At 43.0% G+C, this 25118-nt stretch overlaps 1 protein-coding gene and 1 long non-coding RNA gene across 2 annotated transcripts in view; both read left to right on the top strand.

The window, feature by feature from the left end:
* Positions 1-8198: 8198 nt before the first annotated feature.
* The window catches only part of Clic4 (CLIC family member 4), a 60835-nt gene continuing 43915 nt past the window's right edge, over positions 8199-25118 (top strand). Inside the window, exon 1 of the mRNA XM_004850602.4 lies at positions 8199-8445. Coding sequence (XP_004850659.1) covers positions 8374-8445 — 72 coding nt within the window. The 5' untranslated portion in view covers positions 8199-8373. The remainder of the gene's footprint in view (positions 8446-25118) is intronic.
* Positions 8452-24567, top strand: LOC147827250 (uncharacterized). Its single transcript, XR_015452782.1, has 2 exons — positions 8452-16627; positions 16759-24567. It is a non-coding gene; the product is annotated as an uncharacterized LOC147827250 (long non-coding RNA).

Here is a 25118-nt window from a genome sequence, read left to right as displayed (position 1 = left end):
TAAACCCAGGGCCTCAAGCATGCTAGACAAGCCTTCTACTACTGAGCCACACCCCCAGGCTTACGGATTAAATTTCATCACACATTTTAGTGGAGATATTCAAACTGTAGCAGTAATGTTAAATATTTTTTTTCCTTATTCTTTTGGCTTCATGGATATCTCCCTAAATGTCATTTTTTTTTCTTTTGGACAGGGGTGACTTATTCAACAGGGGTGACTTATTCAACAGGGGGTGATTCGTGTGATCCAGATAAATAAGTTTTTCTAACCTTCCACTACTCTTCAGTGTTCACTTGGCAGAGTGGGAGGACAAGAAGCCCCGAATTGACAGAAGGTCTGAGCGAGCAAGTCACCAGACTCTTCAGACCTGGATCCCTCTCTGGCATCTTGACTGTTCCTCTAAAACACCAGTGCCTGTGAACTTGCTATTCCCTTTGCCAAGAGCACTGTTTATCTGGATATCATCCTCACTTCCTATAGATCTTTACTCAAATGTCACCTTATCAGAGAGGATATTTCTACTCCCTGCCCCGCAAATCCCTTTCCATCTCCTTACTCCGCTTTATTCTTTATAGCTCTTATTGCCTCCTGACTTGGACACATCTGCCTGGGTGTTTGTTGTATGTCTTCCCCAATAGAATGCACTGTGTGTGAGAGCCAAGACACTCTCTGGTTGGAGCCTGGAACTGTGCCGAGCACACAGTAGACCTTCACTAAAAATCTGTGACAGGAGTGAATAACGAGATCATGTAGGACTACTCACCATACTTACCATATTTGCCAGTGTCTAGAGATGGGGAAAAGCTCCTCTAATGTAAGGGAGAGTAATCATAATTGGAAATTTAATACCGTGCCTTATTGGGTAGCAGGGCGGCCAGACATTGGCTGTGGTGTGTGTGGTGGGGCCGGGGTGGGGAGGAAGTGTTTCCTCTCTGCCAAGCGGCAGCAAGAGGCTAATGGCCTCCATGGGAATCCAATCCAATTAAGGGCCTGGTTTCAAGTCAACTCGGGTTCCCTTCCTGGCCCAAGCAGCTTCCAAGTGACAAAACGAAACCTGTGACTACCCCAAGATGAGACAGGCTCCAGGCGAGCAGGACAGAAGGAGCTGGGGGTAGGGTTTCTGCTCCCAGGGGAGCAGGTCTGCAGGGCGCCCAAGTGGTTTTTATAGGAGTGGGAGACAGAGAAAATGAGAGAGATAAAGAGAGATAGGGAGGAAGAGAGAGAAGAGGGACAGGGAGGGAAGGAGGGAGGGAGAGAGGGGAACAGAGAAAGAGGAGAGAGAAAGAGGGAGGGAGAGAACACAGCACACAAGCTGATCTTCTAGCTGCTGGTGAGACCGGGGCTGGGAGTGGCTGGAAGCTGAGGAAAGGAGTCAGGCACAAGAGAGGAGACATGGGTTCTTCTCTTGTTTCTGCTCAAATCCTACTGTGTGACAAGGAAGGAAAGGAAATGGGGCTGGAGGGTAAGCCCTGCCTGAGGTCCCATAGCTCCCTACTGCAGAACTGGAAAGGCGACTGTCTCATCTACAAGGTTAGGCTTAACTGCACTCAGAGGCTCTTTCAACTGTCTTTTTTTTCCTTCTACTTTTTTTTTTGTCATGCTGGGGATGGAACACAGGACTTGGTGCATGCTAAGAAAGGTTTCTACACTGAGCTACATCCTCCAGGGCCACCTCCCCTCTTTTTTTTTTCTCCCTGAGACTGGGTCTCACTGTAGCCCAGCCTGGCCTTGAACTCAGGAGGCTCTTCCTGCCTCAGGCTTCTGAGTGCTGGGATTACAGGCAGGCACCACCACACCTGGCTCTCCTTTTCTTTTTAAAATAAATTTTTGGATAGATTATAACTACACATAGGGCAAAAGTTACAAAACAAAATAGCATGTAAGTAAACTAATGCACACCTCCCCCCAGTGACTCAGTTCTCTTCTTTGGGAATAAGCACTTTTTTTTGGAGACAGGATCTTGAAATGTAGTCTAGGGTTGCCTTGAACTTGTGGCAAGCCTCTCAAGGGAGTGCTAAGATTACAGGCATGTGCCACCATGCTTGGCAGAGGTAAGCACTCTTATCAGTTTGTTTTGTTTCCCTCCAGGGAGATGTACATATTTGATATACAGTTTTACCAAGATGATACATAAGAATGAAAATGTGGTAGATAGCTATCACATGAAATTTTAGATTAATAAAAAAAGACCCAACATCATGAAGATTATGAGTCTCTGTCTGAGAATAGATTCTTCTTCTTCACTTATTGAAGCATCTTTAATTTTTGTTTGTGTGTATGTGTGTGTGTGTGTGTGTGTGTGTGGTACTGGTGATCAAACACAAGATCTTTTACTTGCCAGGCAGGTGCAGTGCCACTGAACTACATCCCCAGCCCTGATTTTGGTTTATTGAGATAAGGTCTTGCTTTGTAGTGTAGGCTGGCCTTGAACTCACAGTGATCCTCCTGCCTCAGCCTCCTGGTGCTGGAATTATAGGCCTGCGCCACCATGCCAGGCCCCTAATTTTAAAAAAAGTATTAACTTTATATCCAGTTGCTTTCAAGCATTTTCTTATTGGGCTTGGGATTTAGCTCAGTGCTTGCCTTGCAAACGCAAGGTTCTGAATTTGATCCCCCATACCAAAAAAAATTTTTTTCTTACTGTTGGTACTAGATTTCCTTTGGAACTAAAGGGAAGACACCTGTCCCAGGAGATTCTGTGCCTATGGATGCTTTGTTTTTTGTTTTTTGGGGGGTTTTTTGGTACTGGGGATTGAACTCAGGTCCTTGCGCTTGCAAGGCAGGCAGTGGAACCACTGAGCTAAATCCCTGGCCCTGTTTCTGGTGTTTTGAGACAGGGTTTTGCTATGTAGTTCAGGGTGGCTTTGAACTCATTATGTAGTCCAGGTTGGCCTCAAACTCACAGTGATCCTCCTGCCTCAGCCTCCTGAGTGCTTGGATCACAGGTGCACATCAACATGCCGTACCTGGATACTTTGTTAAGTTTTTGTTTTGTTTTGTTTGTACAGAGGATTGAGCCCAGGGCCTTTGCACTAAGCTACAGCCCCCAGCCCTTTATATGTTTTATTTGGAAACAGGATCTTGTTAAGTTGCTTAATTGCCTAGGCTGGGCTCGAACTTTCAATCCTCCTGCCTCAGCCTCCTAGGGTGCTCAGCTACATCCAGCTGATAACTTCCTTTTGATGTGAAGGTTTGTCCTATCTTCCCTGGAGCCTACTTCCTCCCTCCCTACTTTCCACACGAGCTTCTGAAGGACTCATTATCCCCCAATTTGATGGAAGAAGAAGCTAAGATGAAGTGAAATGCCTGAGCTAGTAGGTGCAGGGTTGGGATTTGAACTGAGGGTGTTTATGTAAAATATTCTGATCTCAGAGCCATGAAGGAAAGAGAGATGGAGTTGGGGAGAGGGTTGTGCACAAAAATTCGAAAATGATTTTTTTTGAGTGTATGTATTATGCCAAAATCTTTATGTGCCACCCTTTCTAGTCAAAGAAGAAATACACCGGGCCAGCAGTGAGGACAGGAGGTTTGGATTTGATTATAGATTCTGCCACTTACAGCTGGGTGGCCCTAGGCAAACTGTTTCACTTCCTTGAGCCTCAGTGTTCTTTACTGATTTCCTCTTGTAAATGAAGGCCGGTGGACTTGAGGCCAGGAAGGGCCTCTGCATCCTCGGATCCACTGGAGCTCTGTTTAGAGCCCAGCAGAGCTGAACTGAAGTGTGCCACCAGCTCCGGTGTTTGTTCAGTGACTTGCTTCCTCCAGAGGAGCCCGGATCTACAGCGAAGCTGGAAAGGCTGGAGCTTCTGCAAACACCACATGCACGTTAAGCTTCAGCCAAACTTATGGCTAAGTCACAATCAGCAGCATTTTATAGGACCCAATTCACCATGTAGGGAATTACAGTTGAAGTGGGAGGCCTCGTTTAAAATTTCAGGGCCGGGGATTTAGCTCAGTGGTTCCGGCGCCTGCCTCGAAAGCACAAGGTCCTGAGTTCGATCCCCGGTATCAAAAAAATTTTCCATAGCCAGGTTGACTGGTATCAGCAGAGATTAATTGAGCACCTATTATTTGATAGATGCAGTGAAAGAAACAACAATGTGAAACTTGGGAGATGGGAGAAGAAAAGGCAATGCTTGAAGTTTATGTTTATTCTCACTCCGTCCCATTGGATTGAATCACCATTAGGTGCCAGGCACTGAGTTAGGCATAGGAGAGCATAAATAATAATGAAAATTTGTTGAGCACTTGCTCTGTGTTATGTGCTTTACCTTTATTAACTGGTTTGATCTCCATACCAACCTTATAATTAATGTATTATAGTTATCATTTTATATAAGGAAATCGCACAGATGGGAAATAATTTTTTAATTTTTTGGGGGGTTGCTGCCAACTGAACCCAGGGCCTTGTGCACTCTAGGCCAGTGCTCTACCATTGAGGTACATCTTGAGAAATATTTTGTTCACAAGAAAGTGTGTGCGATGACAAGTTTCCTTCCCTCTAAGAATGTCATAGTATACCCAAGAAGAAGCAGATAGTGATATGAGGTAATAATAGCTAACATTTATTGTGTTTATTATTAAAGGCTTTATAGGCCTTACCTCAGTTAATTCTCTCAACCACTTAATGAGTTAGGTTCTATTATATTCCCTGCTGTAGCCATGGGGAGACTTATGAAGGTTAGCGAAGTGGTTATCATAAGAAACACAGGCGAGAACTGTTCCACAGGTACATGAGACCACAGTGTAAATGTGGCATAATCACTCACTCTAAAATTTTGTTGTTTTCTTTTTGTTTTGTTGTGGTTCTTTGAGACAAGGTCTCAATGTATTTCAGGCTGTCCTTGAACTCACTATGTAGCCCAGATTGGCCTCCAACTCAGGGTGATTCTCCTGCTTCAGCCTCCCAAATGCTGGGATTACAGGCATGGGCCACCATGTCTGGCCCTCATTCCTTAATTTTTTTTTTCTTTTTTGGTAGCAGGGATCGAACTTGGGTCCTTGCGCTTGCAAGGCAGGCGGAGGAACCACTGAGCTAAATCCCCTGTCCTTGTTCCTTAAGTTTTTATTGATGAGCTGTCCTATAAGCTAGGAACACAGCTGTAAACAAAAGCCAGCACAAATCTTTGCTGTACAGGAGTTATGCTCATGTATGTGGGGGGGGGGGCTTGCCACACACAAGGAGCAGACAAGTAAAATATATATTAGAGGATATAAGTGCCATGAGTGAAATAAAGCAGAAGATGAGTGAGAATATAGCAGTCTGTGGTGCTGCCTGGGGTAGCATATGGGGAGGCTTCTCTGAGAAGGGGACAGTTCAGCAAATACCCGAAGGAGGCTAGAGAGTGAGAGTTGTGGAAATTCTGGAAGAATGGTGTTGCGAGGGCTATAGCAAGTGCAAAGACCCAGAGGCAACAGGAATAGCAAGGAGGCAGGTGTGGCTGGGGTGGAGAGCAAAGGGGAGAGCTGTGATGATTAGGTCAGAGGGGTGTGTGGAGAACATATCCACCCATCTTTAAACTTTCTGTGTGGATTATAAAAACAAATATGAGCACAGTATGAAAAATCAGCTTGCATTTCAAGGCTGGAAGGAGCCGTGAATGGAATGTACTATGGAGATTCCCTGAATAAACATCTCCATTCTCCTGCCCTCAACCCTCTATGCCCATCCATGGGAGCCACACAGGGGTACAAGTTGGAACCCGAGGAGCGACTGTGACCAGGTTTCCAAGCACTGGCTCAGGGTCTGAGCTTCTGCCTGCGGTTTCCTGGTGGGCAGGGGGAGTTCTGGAGGTCACACTCCCTTGGGGCTCTGTGGAGGAGAGGGCCACTGGCTTCCTCCTAGCTACAAGCTGTGTTGAGTCAAGGAAACCTGAGGAATATTGTTCTGCTTCTCCTTCGAGGTCCAGTCATCTCTTATCCTGGGGGGATAGCCTTCGGGACACTCACAGACCCCAGCTGGAGTCTGATAGCCCGCATGCACATCTGGGAGAACCAGAAGCCCTGCCTCAGGCAGGCTGGGTCTTCTTTGAGGCTCTGTGATCCTTGGGTTGGTTTCAGCTTAGAGCCACCATCTTGGTTCCTTTTAAGGCAAGGTGGGAGTGGGGAGGGTGCAAGAGAACTTCAGTTCATGATTCCGTGAAAAATTAACACTGAGTTCAGTTCAGAGTCCAGCCAGTCACCTCTGTTTTTGTTTGTCCTGACCTAAGAGGTGGCCTCCCGGCTCTGGCATTTATTCCTTTTCAACAAACAAGCTGGTCACAAAGGGAGTTGGATATGATGCCATGCTAGCCTGCAGGGGTGGACAAGGACAGCCAAGGCTGGGCCAGATAGTGGCCAACACTGACTGCACAGGACATACAAACAGACAAGGTCTTGCACCCACCCAGCCCGCTTCTAGGTGATGAAAGTGAGGCTGAAGGTTTTAAGGACATTGCGTTGTGGTCAAGATGTGAACTTAAACGGTTTGACTCTGGCTCCAGAGTTTTTTTTTCTTTCAGTACTGGAGATTGAATCCAGGGCCTTTGTACTGAGCTACATCCCCATCCCTTTTTTATTTTTTATTTTGAGATGGGCTCTGACTAAGTTGTTAAATTGCCAGGTTGCACAAGCTAGGCCTAAACTTGTGATCTGTCTGCCTCAGCCTCCCAGAGTGCTGAGATTAGAGGCATGCACAAACACCTGTCTCCAGAGCATGTTATTCTAATCACTGGTCCTTTAACAGAGTCCCTGTAAGAAACTATGAACAACTTGCTTCGGCCTGGCCAGGGGAAAAAGTTGCAGGTTTCACTGTATTTTCCTGCATTCATTCAATTTTTTGAAACACTCTGATATGTGCCATGTATTAGTGAGGTGGAGATCTTCCCAGTCCCATCTCAGCCCTTCTGGAACTCAGGAATTAGCCAAACCTGGGAAACAGGGTCATCTCCTTTGAAAGTTTTATTTTTCTTCTTCCTCTGACTTCATTTTTCCTGCAAGTCAGGTGTTAGGGAAAGTCAGATGAGGGCACTAGAAGTTTCCAAAGGAGGTGACATTTGCCTCAGGCATCAACAGCAACCCACTCGGCCCAGATGCCTACCATGTGCCTGGTTCAAACCATTCCCACACCTGCCCTCCAGGACTTAAGATCAGGGCAGCTTTTTTCTTTTTGAGGCCCACATCCTTCAGAACTGTCCTGGTGCTGGCTAAAATGTGACTTTCTCTCTTCCCCAGAGAATCTGATAGGTGCTGGGTGTGCAGCAACCTCCTGCAACTCTGGGGCACACAGGTTTGCCAGGCGAATGGGGAAACAATCTGTCCAGGAAGGAAAACACCCGGACAGTGGGAGGGGGGTCTGAGTGGCCTTCAGGCGCTGGGGCGTCAGTTGCAGACTTAAACTGGGGGTGGGGGGAAGGGGAGGGATCCTGCTCCATTGCTTACTGTCCAGGGCCTAGCTAGGAGCCTGGAACACTATGTAGGGCCACAAAAATATGTGGGAATATGTTACCTGCCAACGTAGAAGGGTCTAAGTCAAAAGAGGAAGAACGAAGTCAGAGGAAGAAGAAAAAAAGTAATGTATTTCAAAGGAGATGATGAAAACTTTGGGAAAATTTTTTCTGGAAAAGGCAGCCCCGCCTAACCGAGGGCGTTGGGGAGTTAGCTACTTCGGGAAAGCGCGATGAGTCCTGAGGCTGCAGCGGGGGAGAGGGCAGGAGGAGCCTCCTCGCCTCCCCAAGCTGGCCGAGGCATGAGGTCACCTGGCACCAGACCAGCAGCAGCTGCGGAGGACGCGCCGGCGCAGCTGAGGGAGGAGGCCAGGCTCCGGACCATGGGGAACGGGGAACGGGGAACGGGGAACGGGGAATTTCCGTCCCGCCCCCTCCGGGGAATGGGGAATGGGGAATGGGGAATGGGGAATGGGGAATGGGGAATTTCCCTCCCGCCCCCTCCGGAAGCGTGGGTTAGAGTATGAGTTTGGTGACGCCCCACCAAAGGCAGCATCCCCGAGACTAGGGCACGCCCACACGCTGGCGTCTGGTCATCCGAGTGGTCCCTCCGCGGGCGCCAGGGCGGTCCCTCCAGTCCCCGCCCTAATCCCCGCCCCCTTGGGCCGCGGCCGCTCAGATTCCCTTGGAGAGTCCCGAGGCGCCCGGCCGCTGCCCCGCCCCCGGCGCCCCGCCCCCGGCGCCCCGCCCCGCAGTTTGAAGTGGCACGGGCTGCAGCTGCCTCGGAGTCGCGCGCGGGGCGTGGAGCGGTGCTGAGGAGTTGCGGCTGCGGCCAGCTTGACGCCCGGACTGTCCAGCGAGCGCAGCGCGGCGGGAGCCGGCAGCCAGAGCAGCCCCGGAGCTGAAGCAGCACTCGCGCCGCTGTCCGTGGAGCCCAGCCGAGCCGGCCATGGCGTTGTCGATGCCGCTGAACGGGCTGAAGGAGGAGGACAAAGAGCCCCTCATCGAGCTCTTCGTCAAGGTGAGCTTTCGCCTGCCGTCGCGTCCCGCCGAGCCCCGGGCTCCTGTCCGGCCCAGCGGGGCGGCGTCCCGGGCGCCCCCGAAGCGTCCCCACGCGGCGCCTGCACCGGGCCGTTGGGGACGCGGCGCCCGGGGCCATTGTCTCGGGGCCACCACGTCTTCCCGCTTCTCCGGGCAGGGCTAGGGTCCGGCGGGCGGCTGTCGTCTTCGGCGCGGGCTCGGGCTGACGCCGAGTCCCCTCGGGCTGAGCGGCGCCCGCGGGGTGCGACGAGCCTCCCGCCGGTCCGGAGCCCCGCGGCGAGGTGGGCCCCGCCCCGCCCCTCCCCACCCCTCCCCACACCACTCCCCACCCCTCCCCACACCACTCTCGGCCTCCGCGAGCGCCGCGCCCCGCGCTCAAAGCCCCGAACTCCGGCCAGAGCCTGGCGCCAGGGGTGGCACCGAACTTCTTCCTAGGACGCTTTTGAAAAGAGCACTGAGCCCTGCTGCTCTGAAACCGAAACTTTTAATTTTCGGTTCAGTCTTCAAAAAGTACAAAAGGGCAGCCAGCCGCTCCTGGGGGTCGGGAAAAGTCTGAGGTTTCCAACTAGGGTTTTCCTGTCTTAGGTATTTTACCACCATCTGGTTTTCTTGTTTCTCTAGCGCGGAGTGTTTCGTATGATGCAACAGTTTTGGCTGCTCCCCTCGGTGTTGCAGCCTCGGGAAGGATTGTGCCCTTTTGTTTTGAAAGAAAAATGGAAAGAATTCATAACTTTATTGGATTGCCCCCCATACCTTTTATATCCTGGAAATATCTTATTTGCTTATAAGTACTATCCGTGTCCCTTTCCTTTTTTTCTTTAGTATTTTTCAGTCTAGCAAAGGAGAGAGTAAAAGTATAAACATCTGGATCCTACTACTTTTGTTGAAACTTTAAAATCTTGGCGATACTCCCAACCACATAAGAAGGCAGGCTCATTTAGAGCTAGGCAGCACACTGAGTTAACAGAATCCTTTTTTTAACCGAGTTTTTATTTTAAAGAAAGAAAAGAGTGTGTTTAAGAGATGAAGAGAACAAATGAAAGGCGCGTGATCGAAACAATGTTTGTTTTAGGATTTTCTTTCAATTTTCAATTTTTAGAAACGTTTTGGTCCAGGGAATTGAAATAACAGAAGGAGGTAGAACTCCCAGAATATCAGAATCTGTTAATTTGAGTGACAGAAGTAGTACTTTAAGATGTACTGGAATGAGAGGAAGAGAGAGCAGAGGGGAGTGGAACACCCGGCATGGAGAAGGGGGAAAGGGTCCGTCAAAGATCAGTTTAAATTTAAAGAAGAAAAAACTTTTTGGAGTTGAGTAGGGTGGCGTTTAATCCCATCACTGGGGAGGCTGAAGCAGGTCAATTGCAAGTCTGAGGCCAGCCTGGGCTGTTCTGTGAGATCATGTCTAGGAATAAGATGGTTTCCACACCCCCACACCCCCCAAAAGAGAGAGAGATATCTACTAGTAATCTAAGAAGCAGGATACTTAGGGTGAACATTTAGAAGCTTTATAGAATTACATAAGGATACATCAGTTATGGTTTTGTAAATTCAGTATTGTACTGGAGATCCTAGCCAATACAATAAGACAAGAAAAATGCAGTGTAAGAATTAGAAAGGGGTTGGGAATGTAACACATTTTAGCACAATCTGGGCCCTGTGTTTGACACCCGGCCCTGCTGGGAGGTAGGGAGAATGAGAAAGGTAGAGATCATTGCTTAATGCCCTGCTTACTGTTATTTAATCCTATCCTTAGAAGGGGTTAGATGTAGTCCCAAGCTTGAATCACTTGGATATCTCTTCCTGTTTTTCCATGTTTGTGTTGCAAACCACCAGAAGTCACCCTGCTTATCACTAGTTGTCTTTCTCACTGGTTTTGGATTGGAATCAAGATTCAAGTTACAGTTCTGTGCTTATTGTTTGGGTTACCCTGGGCAATTTGTTTTCCCTTTCAAAGCTGTATTTTCCTCATTTGTGAAGTGAGAAGTGAGATTTTTTTTTTTTTTTGCCTGTGAGTCAACATAGACCAGCTTTGTACTGATTTAGACCAGGTTAGTTGTTTGAAAGGAGAAAGGACAGGTAAAGCTTGTGGTAAAGGATTCTCAATTTCTTCTCCTCACCTATGTGAGAAATATGAATGTGGGCTGGGTGTGGTGGCACACTCCTGTAATCCCAGCGTTCTGGAAGACTGAGGCAGGAAGATTCCCAAGTTTGAGCCCAGTCTGTGTAACTGAGAAACTTAGCAAGACTTTGCCTCAAAATTAAAAAATAAAGAAAGGTCAGGGGATGTAGCTCAGTGTGAAGGCCCCAGTAACTGTGCCCTCCCAAAAAAGAAATGCAAATGGGGGAAATGCCCTTGCATACAGGCAGCAGAGGCTGTGGTTCTGAGTGGCATGTTAAACAGTATTAGTTATTCTGCCAAGAACCACTGGGGTTTGTAAAAGAAGACATTTTAAACAGAAAAAGAGCACACAATTTTTATTTACACTTGAAGCACATATATGAATTAGAAATTGATGGTGAGGGGTATAATGGGATATTGAGCTTAGCTGTCTATGGTGAGCAATTGAGAGCTGGCTCAGCTACATTGTCTCCCTTGTATATTTCTGGAGTTGTCTGCTCAGGAGCCCAATAACCCTTCATCACCTATGTTATAGCAGTTTCTTTTTTTTTTTTTTAAACCCCAACACCTAGAGCAGTGGTGGCAAACCAATGGCACGTGTGCCGCAGCAGGCTATTTGCATCAATTGAAAGCTTTAGGTTTACTATCACTGCCCTAGAGGTTAGGAACTCTCCCGATAAGTAGTTTATTTTTCTTATTTATTTAATTTTTGGGATGGATTCTTGCTGTGTTGTCCAGGCTGACCTCAAATTCCTTGACTCCAGCGATCTTCCTGTCTCAGCCTGGTTTAGCGCTCCCAACAGGGAAAGAGGCAGTCATCCTCAACAGTGATGTCTTCAACACCCTGAGGGGTCTGGTAGTATATATATTTCTAGTTGGTAACCACTAACCAAACAGGGTAGAGTTAAGAGCCTTTAGTAAAGGCGTAACACCCCTTATAATCTGACCACTGTCTGAGTTTCTAATCCAGTTTGTCCACTTACTAATCATTGTCCCAAGACACATTACTTAAACCTCTCTGTGCCACATCTGAATAGTAGGGATATTTGTTAAGAGACCAACCTTAGGGGAATAAATTAGTTGATAAATGCATTATGCAGTGATCTTAAGACTGTGGTACACAGTAAACCAATTCATGTTAATGAGTCGTTTTGTATATAAATATTTATAATGTCTCTCCTAGATAGACAATAAGTTCTTTTATTTTTTTGTGGTACTGGGGATGGAACTCAGGACCTTGTGCTTTCGAGGCAGTCGGCAGCACCACTGAGCTAAATCCCCAGCCCTCTTGTTATACTTTTTGCCTAAGCTCTTCCTGGAGCCCTAAAGTGCTACTTTTGGCATATGCCAAGGTGATTATTTGGGTTAAATATAAAACTCTGAAAGGGACCTAGAATGGGGATGAGCTAGGTGCCAAGGGGCCTGAACACTGAAACCTAGTGCAATATGAGAGTGATAGGAAAGAGGTAGTTGGAGGGACTTGGCTTACTAAAAGTCAAGGTGGTTTGAAGGATGCTTATTGAGGCCAGTAAGAGGATGGTGAGCAAGACTCTCACTTCCTCAGCATTCTGGTGTCTCTCAAATGGGGAATTAGTGAGTCTATAAAAGGCAGATGTGTTAGGCAGGATGGGAAGTGTGATTAAGGCGGGAGTTAAGATTTTGATCAAGTAGGAAAATAAGGTAGGATGTGTTTGCTCATTTTAGAGGCCCTTATAGAGAATGGAAAGGGTGTTTCTGAAGAAAAATAGCATTTAGAGCATGACTACAAACCATCCAAGTATGATTCAGTAGAAATCTAAATTTAATTCAGGGCATTTGTTTGTGACTTTCCTTGTGAAATGTATTTTTTGAGATTTGGCTTTTACCCTTCAGTGATCAGTACCAAGTATTGGTATAAGAAATATCAATTGGCCTTATTTGGTTTTAGGTTTTTTTAAAAAATATAAAAGCAAGAGCTAGGCAGGGTGGCGCATGCCTGTAATCCCAGCTACCAGGGAAGGATAGGATCATGAGTTTGAGGCCAGCCTGGGCAATTTAATGAGACCTTGTCTTAAAAAAAAATAAAAAACCAGGGATCTGGCTCTGTGGCACCACGCCTGCCTCTTACACACAAGGTTGTGAGTTTGATCCCCCGTACCAAAAAATAAACGTCTGGGACCATAGTTCAATGGTAAAGTGCTTGCTTAGCATACTAAAGGCCCTGGGTTTAATTCCAGCACCCCTCCCCCAGTATATATTCATGTATATAAAACCAGGAGACTATTAGACTATAAGCTTATGAAAATGATAACCTAATGTAGATAAATAGCATTGTATTTGAAAATTGTGTCAAAGATAGACTAGGAGTATCTTAAATTTGCACAGTAATGTTTTGAATAAGTATTGACCTCAGTTCATCACATACATTTTGCTTCTAAACTTCCTTTCATAGGAATACGTTTTTTTCTCCCTTTCTTGAACTGAAAACTGAAATTCAAGTATATAACTGTAAGCTAGGAGTATAACATGTTTTCTTCGTCTTTTTTTGTAAAAAATTATTCCAGATTTACATGTGAAATAATTCTTATGAAAAGGATTTAACTCTCATTATTATAATAGTTGTGAAAATGTCAATCACCTGTTATAATGCAAGTATTTTACCACTGTGCAGCATGGCTATTTACTTGTATGTGTGGGAGAAGAATAAAAGAAATTTTGAACAAATATTGGTGAATGCAAAACCAAACAGTTAGATGAAAGTTGAGGTAAGAACTTCTGAGGATTTGTGAGTTCTCTGCTTGTTTTTCTCCACTAACAACCGGTTGCTTTATTTTGGAGGTAGAGACCAGGTGGTAGATTACTAGAGTGAACATTTATTAAAAACTAAAGAGGAATCAAATTAGGTTGTTGTGCCACTTATGAAATTGGAAGAGTGGTAGTTGTGAGACCAGACTATAGAGACTAATTAGGGGGAAAAAAGGTGGTTATTCTGGAGAAATTAAATCTTGGCCTTGAACATAGTGTAGGACTGAATTGAAGCTTTTGCAAAGATGTGAAGAGTGTATAATAGCTTTATATTACTTGATGTTCCAGGTTATGGCATATATACAGGAATCTGAAATGTTGGTTTACAAATGTTTAGGGCTTGTTGATTCTTCATGAAGTCATATACAAACTATTGGTAGCCATCAGCAACACAGACATTATTTACACTTTGTCAGTAGGGACCTCGATTACAAACAGATCATAGTCTTTTTCATAAACTTGCATAAATCATTGGTGAAAATTTATGTGTAATAGTTTAATGTTCTTCATGAGAGCAGAGTGAAAAATGAGGTTCAGTCTGATAAGGAACAAGTGGTTTGGCTTATAGAAAACTTATTTAGGCTTTAAGAAAAGACATAGACTGTGTCTGTATTTACCTTCCTAACAGCACTAAAAGAATGTTTGCTCTGTTTAATCTTTGCTGAAGAAAGCTGAAGAAATCTATGCTGTGAAATCTGCGAACACCTAGAATTGTTCAGAGTAAATACTGATTAAATGGTTTGAAGGTAGGCTGTCTGTTCTCTTGAGAAATCTGCTCTAAAAATTAAATTATTTTGTTTGTTTGTTTATTTGAGACAGGGTCTCACTTTGTAGTTCAGGCTGTTCTTCCATTTTTTTTTTTTTTTTTTTTGGTACTGGGGATCGAACTCCGGTCCTTGTGCTTGTGAGGCAGGCGTTGGAACCACTGAGCTAAATCCCCGGTGTGTTCAGGCTGTTCTTGAACTCACTATGTAGCCTGGACTGGCCTCAAATTTGTGACTATCCTCCTGCCTCAGCCTCCCAAGTGCAGGGATTACAGGTGTGTACCACCATACCCAGCGCAGAAAATTCAGTATCAATAGAGGCTCAATGAAGGCTTCTCTGAGAACATGGCATGTAGGATGAGTGGTAGAGGGATGAGAGGAAGAATATTCTGAGGAATTGGCATATAGAGAGCCTGGAAATAGTCAAGAAATTGAGAGTGTACCTGGAATCTAGGGAATAAAACTGGGGAGTAGAACAAGGAATAGACGGACCAGGTCATAGAGGTCTTTGTATGCCAAATACATTTTTATCTTTAGTAAAAATGGCAGTTCTCAAAGGGGTGTAAGTGAGGAAGTGTCAAGGTAGAGGTGCATTTTAAGAGGTGTGGCCCAGCCATTGGGTGGAAAATGAATTGAAGGGAGGTAAGCAGGGAAACAGGGAAAACTATTTGAAGGCCATTGCAATTGAGAAAGATGATGGTGGCTAGGAGTAGGAGGTGATGGAGAAAAGAGAATGGACTTGAGGTACATTTTGAAAGTGAAGCTGATAGGAAGATGTTGAAGGAGGTGAATGTGGGAAATGATATGGGCTTCCAATTAGAGTCAAGGGTGAAGACTTAACTTTTATGGAGATGGAAGAGGAGCACATGATGGTGAAGTTCTGTTTTATTGAGATTTCTAAGATGGCAAGTGGAGATGTCTGCTAGATTGCTAGATACACAGATCTGTTCAGAAAGAAGTGTAGGCATGGTAGAGGAATTTGGGACTTGAACACAGACATATTTGGTATTTGTGTGATATTTAAAGTGTATCTGTTCTAGGCCAGGGATGTATCTTAATGGCACCACGCCTGCCTGGCAAGCGTAAGGTCCTGAGTTTGATCCCTGGTCACACACACACACAATGTATATCTGTTCTATGGATGAGAGAGGAATCAGGAAATTGCATAGGACCAAGTTCTTAGGTACTGACAACACTTAAGGTAGGGGAATGGAGGAGAAGCTAGGAAAGGAGAACACAGAGGAGCTGTGAAAGAGCAGTAGTGGTGAGAGGTGAACTACAGCAGAGTCATGAAAGAAGTTGGGGAGGCTTTTAAGGAGGGAGTGAGCACTTATGTCAAGTGGAGTGTTTGTTGGATTCATCAGCCTGGAAGTTCAGCTTGGAAGGAATATGGTGGTGGGGAATCCACAGTAGAGCGAGTAGAAGAGTGAATAGGAAGTAAATGATGTCAAGGTGTAAAGCCAACTCTAATAGGAAACTTGGTTGTGTAGAAGAGACAAGGTGATAACCAGTAGGGGAATACCTGGAAAAGCTTTTTAGAAAGCTTTTTAGAAAACGTCTGAGCCTTAAGAGCTGAATTGAATGTTGATTTATTAGAGAAAGAGGTGAAAGATTAAATGGAGTCATAGTTTAACAGACATCCTTCAAGGAATTTCTCAGATGCTACCTCCTTTATATGAGGTCTCCCTCATAGGAAACTTCTCTGTCCTGAGTCTTCATGTAGCTCATTTCCTCCTTCCTTTAAAAAGGCCAGTTGATAGTTTTGCATATATGTCTTAGTAAAATAAGCTTCATGTGGTAGGGTATCTGTACCGCACATTTCTGCACCCACCACAGAGCTTGGTATGTTGTCTGCCTGCCTTGTTGTGATAGACACTCAGTAAATCTTTTTAAGGAGTAAAAGCACTTAAAAATAATTGATAGACTTTTTTTTTTGGTACCGGGGACTGAACTTGGGACCTTGAGCTTTCGAGGCAGGCACCAGAACCACTGAGCTAAATCCCCAGCCCAATAATTAATTGATAGACTTTAACTGTACAGCCACTGATTATAGTTGGCTAAAATAGTCTTTAAAGTATGTTGTCCTATGGAAAAGAAACATTTAACAGCAGTATTTAATAAGATAGTTGGCAAAATAAAGCATAGACCAGCTGAAATTACTGGCAGCATTCTACCAATCTGGCTCTGTCACTAAAACACTAATGATTTAGTGTAGATTTGGAGAGGAAGTTTTACCTGGTAAGTTGTCCGCTCAGTATTTTTCTTTGTTTTTTGTTCTTCGGTTTTTTTTTTTGGTACTGGGGGTTGAACTTGTGTTTTTTTTTTTTCTTTTTCTTTCTTTCTTTTTAGACAGGGACTCACCTTGTAGTTCATGCTGGTCTTGAACTCATTATGTAGTAATGTACTCATTACTTGTACTCATTATGTACCCAGGCTGGCCTCAAATTTGGAGTGATCCTCCTGCCTCGGCCTCCTGAGTGCTGGAATTACAGGTGTGTGCCACCATGCCTGCCTCTTAAGCTTTTAAAGTATGACACAGTACTGCCTACAATTATGTTGTGTTTCAGTTACAGTATCTTCAAAGTCAAAGCAGAGTATTAATAATTTTTTTTTCCTGTTGCAGGTGCCAAGTTAGGCTTTACTAGAGAAACTGTGGTAAATATATGTATATCTTTTCTCTAATACTGGCACTAAGAGCAATCTTACTCATAAATAGAATGAAATTTAAGCTGCCCTTCAGCGTTATATTTGACCTGTTAAAATTTGTTTTCTCTGTGTTTCTTGTGTCTTCTGTTATTCATAGAATTTGTACTATTTCTTCTTTCCTTTGTTTCTGGCAGACACCCTTTAAATTTGTTCCTCTAAGTAGATTGTGATGCTGAGGCATCTGGATTCTTGCCAAAATTGATCTGCCTTGTTAAAAATAACATCGTGGGGTGGGGATTTAGCTCAGTGGTTCTGCCGCCTGCCTCACAAGTGCAAGGTCCTGAGTTCAATCCCCGATACCAAAAAAACCCAAAAATAATATCGCAAGCAAATTTAAAGCTCATCAGTAAAACCCTAAACTCCCTTCTATTTGTGCATCTCTCATTGCAGTTTTGTTTTTGTAAATATACAGAATGTGTACAAATTAGTACCAGTGTAAGCAGTCATTCATTAAAAAGCGTTTACTTGGGCTGGGGATTTAGCTCAGTGGTTTTGCCGCCTGCTGCGCAAGCGCAAGGACCAGAGTTTGATCCCTGGTACCAAAAAAAAAAAAAAAAAAAAAGCATTTACTTTAGTGCCTACTGAACACCAGGAACTACTCTAGGCACCAGAGAAACAACATGAATGCACTCTCAATAGCCCAGATAGGAGCTATAATGCGGGAGGAACAAGATACAGCATCATTGTAGATGGAAACATATTTTCCAGGGGAGCCACTGTAACTCACTGACGGGGAGGCCTTTTCAGGTCTAGAAAGATCTGTGTGTGTGTGTGTGTATTTAAAATAGATGTTTATTCTCACTGACTTATTTTTATGTTGCTTTTCCCAAATGCATAGAAGAAATATAAATAAGAGTGTTTTCGTACCTTACTGAACTAATATAAACACTTCTGAAGTGCTTTCTGAGTACCAGACACTATAGTAATGGCGTAATATATTAACTCATATGATTGTTGCTTAATAAAATGTTTGCTGAAGCAATTGCAGAAACTTTACTTTTCTTTGTACAAGCTTGATTCCAGAGAAGGCTAATGGGAAAAATGAAGAAATAAAAGATCACCTGATTAGGGGAAACCAAATGCCTGTTACATTACAGGAATATAAGAAGCCGGAGAAGTGGGTTGAAAGAGTGATGGAAATCACTGGGCCAGGTTCATATTTAGTGTTTTGGTGTAGTTCCTCAAAATGACTCTTAATTTAGATTGAAGTGAACAGATTTATGTTTTTTTCCTGTAAAGAAAAAAAAATTGAAGTGAGTCATGGTTGAATCCATGACTGGGTTTTGGCCCAGAGAGTGTGGCCTGACAGCCCTTGGGATTTGTAATTGCGGTGGAGGTTGTCTTGGTGACTGAGCAGGACCTTGTGTTATGGTGTTGCCTTGGCATTGCTTGTAAAGAGTCTTTCTATTTTTATTTAACTTTTTGGTTTTTTGAGACAGGATCTCACAGGCTGGCCTGGTACTTACTGTGTAGCCCAGGGTGGCCTCCAACTCTGCATCCATCCTCCTGCCTCAGCCTCCGAGTGCTGGGATTATAGGTGTTGTGCCACCACGCCCCGCAAAAGTTCTTTCTGTCCTCTGTGACATTTGAGATCTGAGATCCCAAAGTTAGAGCCAGAAAATGACTGTTGACATGCAGTATCATTTATATTCTCTATGTAGGCACTGATATGGTCCATTTTCAAATTGAAGATTATTAGAATTAGTATTTCAGGTAAGCAGCTGAGCCATTGTATTATGGATCACTGACTGGCTCTTTATTGTTTAGCTGTTGCTAGAGGGTAGTTGTTAAGAGGGTGGTCTCTGGAGCCATGTAGCTGTTGTTTGAATCTTGTTCTGCTCTTCACTTAGTGCCTTAGTCTCACCACTGGGTTAATAGTATCTATCTCTTGAGATTTTGTAAAGATTAAAGAGTTAAGATAAGAAAAGCACTTAGGGTCTGACACATAGTAAGCCATATTTGTTTATAATTATTCTGCCTTTGGGAAAGCAGAATTAAAACTGTATTGGCCCATGATTAGTTTATGTGTTCAGCATATGTGGTTTCAGCCTCCAAAATATTAAGTACTAAGAGAAATACCTGCCAGGATGCTTCTACACATAGGTAGGGAAATACTGTTCTGTATCAGAGGAGCAGGATTAGTACCAAAGAAGTCCAAGATTAGGCTTGAATTTTCTCTTGAGTTAACTTTAATGAGCCACAATCAAGTTGATACTTACTAGGTTACTAAGGGACAGTCAAATTGGGTTTTACTTTCTTCGTCCATTTACCACAGCAGTCTTTCTAGACTTGGAGCTAAAGCGAAGAGGTTTTTTTCTTTTTCCTTTCTTGACATTTATTGATTGATTGATTGGTATCAGGGATCGAACTCAGGCCCTTGTGCTTTTTTTTTTTTTTTTGGTGCCAGAGATCGAACTCGGGTCCTCGTGCTTGTGCAGCAGGCGGCGAAACAACTGAGCTAAATCCCCGGCCTTTTTATTTTTATTTTTTTGATACGTGGTTTTGCTGCAGTTCAGGCTGACCTTGAACTCACTATGTAGACCAGGCTGGCCTCCCAACTGGAAGCCATTCTCCTGCCTCAGCCTCTCAAGTGCTGGGATTACAGGCATGTACCACCATGCCTGGCTGAAGTAATTTATCTCTAGATGCTATAGTTTTTTTGTTTTTCACTTTATAACTGGTGGGGTGGTAGTAAAGCTTTAAAACTTTTATCATGGCTATAATTGATAGATGATGTAAAGATCATAAAGTGGCTTTAAAACCTTTTATTTTGTTATGTTTTAAACTTCTTGAGAAACTACCTAATTTATTCTTGTACAGGATACAGTAAACTATTACTTAAAAAATGAACACAGAAGGCATTCATTTTTGTCCAAGAGTAATAGCCAATATAGATAGCTTTGGGTGCTGGCTCTGAGCTAGGAAGTGTGCCAGCCTTTTACATATATTAGCTAATTTGATGCTCATGAACTCTGAAATAGGTAGTATTGTCAATACTGTCTTACACAAGGCTTATAGTAGTTATTATTGTGTAAAGTCACAGGGCCAGGTAGTAGCAGGTTTTTTTGGTACCAGGGGTCGAACTCGGGACCTTGTGCTTGTGAGGCAAGTGCAGTGCCACTGAGCTAAATCCCCAGCCCAGCAGTTCTGAGATTTTTACAAAGCCCTTTGCGACTCTAGAGCCTGATATTTTTGGTGTGTGTGTGTATCTGTGTGTCTCTGACTGTCTGTCTCTCTGTCTCTGGGGATGGAATTTAGGGGCTCACATATGCCAGGCAAATGCTGTACCACTGAGCTACACTCTTCAGCTCCTTTTGTTAAAATTTGAAAGGAAAGTAAAATTTCCATGACCTCACCTTTTTGCATTTTGGGAGCCTGATTAATTAGTACTTAGTATTTTTAGGATTTTGATTTTAGAATTTCTGCTTTAGAAATGTCATAGTGATACAAGTTCAGCAAAAGTCACATACTAATTTGTTAATATTTTTCTGAGTTCTTTTTCTTTTCTTTTTTTTGTTTTTTTGTTTTAAACCTCCCCTTTCAGAGGAGCCTACACTTTGCATTGTTGATAGAAAAAAAGCACGGAAGTTTCTTGTGGAGAGAGGAAATGGCTGTTAGTTTGGGACTTCATCCATATTAGGTATAAACTAAATATAGATGTGTAATCTAGGAGTGAAGTCACATCTATAAAGTTTCTTAAGCAGAGCTAATGAGATCAGCCAGTACTTTTGAATCCTTTCCTCCTTATTTTTGGCTCATTTTAAAAAGTTACTAAAGTAATTAGTCCTGTGATCTGCTTGACTTGCCTCTTAAAAACATTAAGCCATTTATAGGAACTCTTCTCTTTTAAAATAAGCAATTAACATTTCTGTGAATTTCTTGACCCTGTCACTTTCCCATCAGTGACTTTTTTTTTTTGAACATGATTTTATCCTTCAGCCTTTGTCACAGATATATTTATGGTGAGGCTGGGCTCATGTAAGAAACATTTTATTTAATATATTTTTGGGTTATTCAGTTGTTAACTTAGATCCTGGTGTGGCTAAGTACAGTAGTAATTGGATTTCTTCTGATTGGATAGTGACAGAGATTATAGTAGAATAAAACGATGGGAATAAATCTCCTGTTTCTGGCTAGAGCACATTTTGTTCTCAAATAAGGGCTTTTAAAAGCTCTCCAAAGCATTCTTACTCACACTTAACTGTTTTCAGTTCTTGCAGTCCTTTTTAGAGCCCTTGCAAACAAGCCAGAACACTCAGCCAGCAATTGATGAATGTATGTGCTTCTGAGGGGAAGAATTACATATGTTTATGGCATATTTTATTAGAAGTAGTTTGGAATACAACTAACTCTAAAAAGTTTGTATAATTTTTATTGTTATGTTTGCAGTACATAATGATTACATTCATCAGTCATGGGGAGCGGGTACATGTACATACCACATCTGAATCCTTTTTACATCCCCTTCCCTATTCTACCTCCCTCACTCCCTTTCTCCCCGCCCTTCATCTCTTGGTCCCCTTTCCATATGTAAAAAGTTTAGCTTAATGTATTTCAAGGATTTTAGAAAGTCAGTTCATGAAAACAGATGTCCTCCAAGGCTTAGTTTAAATATCATCTGAATCCTTCTCTGACCTTGTTGCTCCCTCAGTAGAATTAATCCTTCCTACTGTCCTATTCCGCCACTCATTGGCATCAACTCTCATCACATCTTTGTTGGAGCTAGAATGAGAATTCCAGGAGTTCAGGAACTTTTTAAAAGAAAGGGTCTTGTTATGTAATCCAGGCTGGCCTCTAACTCAGCCTCCTGCTCAGCCTTCTGCGTATTGGGATTACAGGCATGTGCCACCACATCTGGCTGTCTTCATCTTCTATTTCCTATGTACCACAAACCTTGATATATAGGAGATAATTCATTGATTCAGCAAACATCTGTTAGCATTTTGGGGCAAATTGGATATAAGCATGTAATACAATACTAAATCTGTTTCTGGTGTGGTTTTCTATATTACCTCATAGTAAAATACCAGAGATAAAGGTAGTAGTCCATTTTTGAACTAGAGACATGTAATTTGGTTTGACTAGCTGCTCATTTTATAGGTGTTGGTCTAAACTTAGTAACAAATTGATGTAGAGAATTAAAAATTTTAAATCATATAACTGGAAGGCCAGGTTCACCCGGCGTGGATTGTGACTGTTGTTCTCATCTGTAAAGTGGGTGATGTCTAGTCTAGCCTGGATTTATTTTACACACAAGAGTAATAGCCTTGGTGAGTAGCATAGACAGAAAGTTGAGACCTCAGATTCCAAAGTCAGGTCCAGAGAATTAAATTCTCATAGAAATAAGCTATTAGAAGACAGAGACAAGCCAATAAAATTTCTTAGTGATAGGCTGGAGATTTAGCTTAGTGGTTCTGCTGCCTGCCTTGAAAGTGCAAGGACCAGAGTTTGGTCCCTGGTTAGCCCCCCCCCCCCCCAATTTCTTAGTTATAGAAGGCAATTTGCCTGAGAACTGAAAAAAATATTTTAAGAATGAATTCTTTGACTAAAAAAGAATGTGTTTTCCACATGAACTACCTAAAGATAAAGGAAAATGTTTGTTGTATCTAAAATAAAGCAGACATAGAACTGTTCTAAGCTGAAACTTGCCTTTAGCATAGGGCATTTGTACACTGAAATGATAAGTAAAAAGCAATTTAGTAGTAAGCATGTTATCTTTATTTTGTGTGTGTGATTTTTTTTTTTTTGGTACCAGGGATCGAACTCTGGTCTTTGCACTTGTGAGGCAAGCAGCAGAACCATTAAGCCAAATCCCTGGCCCAAGCATTTTATCTTGTACTGTTGAGATACACAGCGTTTTAGGCTGCCAGGAAATTAGATAAGAATTCTGAATATTAACTTTTTGCAGCTGAAATGAAATGTTGAATGTGTAATTTTTTTTCTCCTTGGTACTGGGTATCGAATTCAGGATCTTGCTCTTGCCGGGTAGGTGCAGCACCACTGAGCTAAATCCTCGGCCCTTGAATGTATAATTTTAAAAGAAAAACAACTTAGTTGTAATATATTTTAATGAAAATTTAAAAATATGATCTAAAAATATCTGAGATTCATGTATCAAGTGCTATTTTATATATAAACATATGAAAAAATTTTTTTCATGGTACTTAGGATTGAACACAGCCCTTTGCACTGGACTACATCCCCAACCCTGCCTTTATTTATTTATTCACTTATTTCTATTCTTTTTTTTTTTGGTAGCAGAGATTGAACTCCGGTCCTTGTGCTTGCAAGGTAGGCGGGGTAACCACTGAGCTAAATCCCTGGCCCCCTTATTTCTGTTCTGAGGCAGGGTTTTGCTGTCACTGAGTTGTGAGTTGCCCAGACAACTTGTGATCCTCTTGCCCCAGCCTCCCAGAGTGAACCACCACACCCCACTGCCATTGATGTACTGTTCTTAGTCCTTTAGAGGTCCAAAATGTAGTTAGTAAAAAATATTGTGATACATAGTTCTGTAGTCAATTTTCTGTGCATATCCATGTATTGAACCCAGAGCCTTGTACTTGGGAAGCACTCTGCCACTAAGCTGCATCCCCAGCCCCAGCACATTCTAAATTCTTTATTTTGATTTTGTTTACTTAATGTGTAATCTTTTCATTTTATTTTATTTTTTGCAGCACCAGGGATCGAACTCAGGACCTTGTGCTTGTGAGGCAGGCACAGAGCCACTGAGCTAAATCTCCAACATGTAATCTCTTTTTTTTTTTTTGGTACTGGGGATCAAACTCTGGTCCTTGTGCTTGCGCAGCAGGTGGCAAGACCACTGAGCTAAATCCCTGGCCCCCCAACATGTAATCCTTTAAGAAAGAAAAAAACTTTCTGGAAAATTTGGTGGTTTTTTTTTTTTTTGGTAGCAAGGATTGAACTCAGGACCTTGTGCTTGTGAGGCAGGCAGCGGAACCACTGAGCTAAATCCCTGGCCCTGTTTTTATTTTTTATTTTGCAAAGGGAAAAACTGAGTTTCTGACTCTACTACTAAACTCTTGGTGGAATGTCTAGATAAACTGCTTGGTTTGGAAACTTGAGAAACAGAAATAGCTCTCCCACACTATATTTAGATAGCTGCCATAAATGCAGATGGGGGAAGAGGGGTCTCAAATGCTTTGTTGTTTTCTTTCACTCCCAGGATTCTCTTTGAATCTGGTTTATACTACAGTGTTTATTTTAAAACTGCCCTTAGGGAGAGTGGGCTGCTGGATTATGATTTGCAGAAGAATTTCATGTAGTTCTCTAACGTATTTGTCTTCAGTTGATAAACATGGGAAGACACTGGCAGTTAGTGCATTTATCTTTGATGAGAAAATATTTGAAAAATGAGGGCTACACAATGAAAAATTTGAGGTGCATTTTTTTGAATGTGACTAAATGAGAATAATTGTAAAAGGTGTGTGTTTTGGGCCAGAGATTTAGCTTCATGGAGCCATTGCCTGCTTTGCAAGCACAAGTACTGAAAAAAACCAAAAAACTATAGCTGTGTTGAGGGGCAGAGAGTTGATGCTATAGAAATTGCTTGGCTATACAAGAAGCCTCAAATTAATTTTGTTTTTTGTTTTTTGAGACAGAGCCTCACTATGCAGTTCAGGGTGGTCTTAAACTCACTATGTAGCTGGGGCTGGGCTGGCCTGGAACTCACAGTGATCTTCCTGGATCAGCCTCCAAAGTGCTGGGATTACAGGCAAGCGCCACCATGCCCGGGTTGCCTGAAATTAATTTTTAAAAGATTAAAACTTTAAATTTTAGAATAGTTCTAGATTTAAAGAAAAATTACAAAAATAGTACAGAGAGTTCTTAATTAGTTTTGTGTTTTCTTTCTTTTCTTTTTTGGTTTTTTGAGTCAGGATCTTGCTGTGTAGTTAAGGCTGGCCTTGAAGTTGTGGTGATCCTCCTGCCTCAGCCTCCCAAGTGCTGGGATTACACTCGTGCACCATCAGGCCCAGCCTTCAATTAGATTTTATTTTATTTTGGTAGCAGGGATCGAACTCGGGTGAGGTAAGTGGCAGGACCACTGAGCTAAATCACCAGCCCAAGATTTTAAATGAAAATATCAATGCTTCAGCTTCTTAAAAAATGCTAGATTTAGCTATCAATTAATGTTAACATTCTTAATATAAGTTCAGTAGTGCTGCAGTGGCCTGCAGAGCTACTGAGGTATGGAACTACTTTTGATTTCCTGCCAGATGGTTTGGCTATTATACTTTCAAGCCTAGAGGATCTCAGTGT

This window comes from Heterocephalus glaber, unplaced genomic scaffold, assembly GCF_053883595.1.
Source record: "Heterocephalus glaber isolate CG9 unplaced genomic scaffold, H.glaber_assembly_v1.0 deba00001452, whole genome shotgun sequence".
Classification (NCBI taxonomy): domain Eukaryota; kingdom Metazoa; phylum Chordata; class Mammalia; order Rodentia; family Bathyergidae; genus Heterocephalus; species Heterocephalus glaber.
Note: the sequence above shows the minus strand (reverse complement) of the source record. Positions and strands in the feature narration are given on the sequence as shown.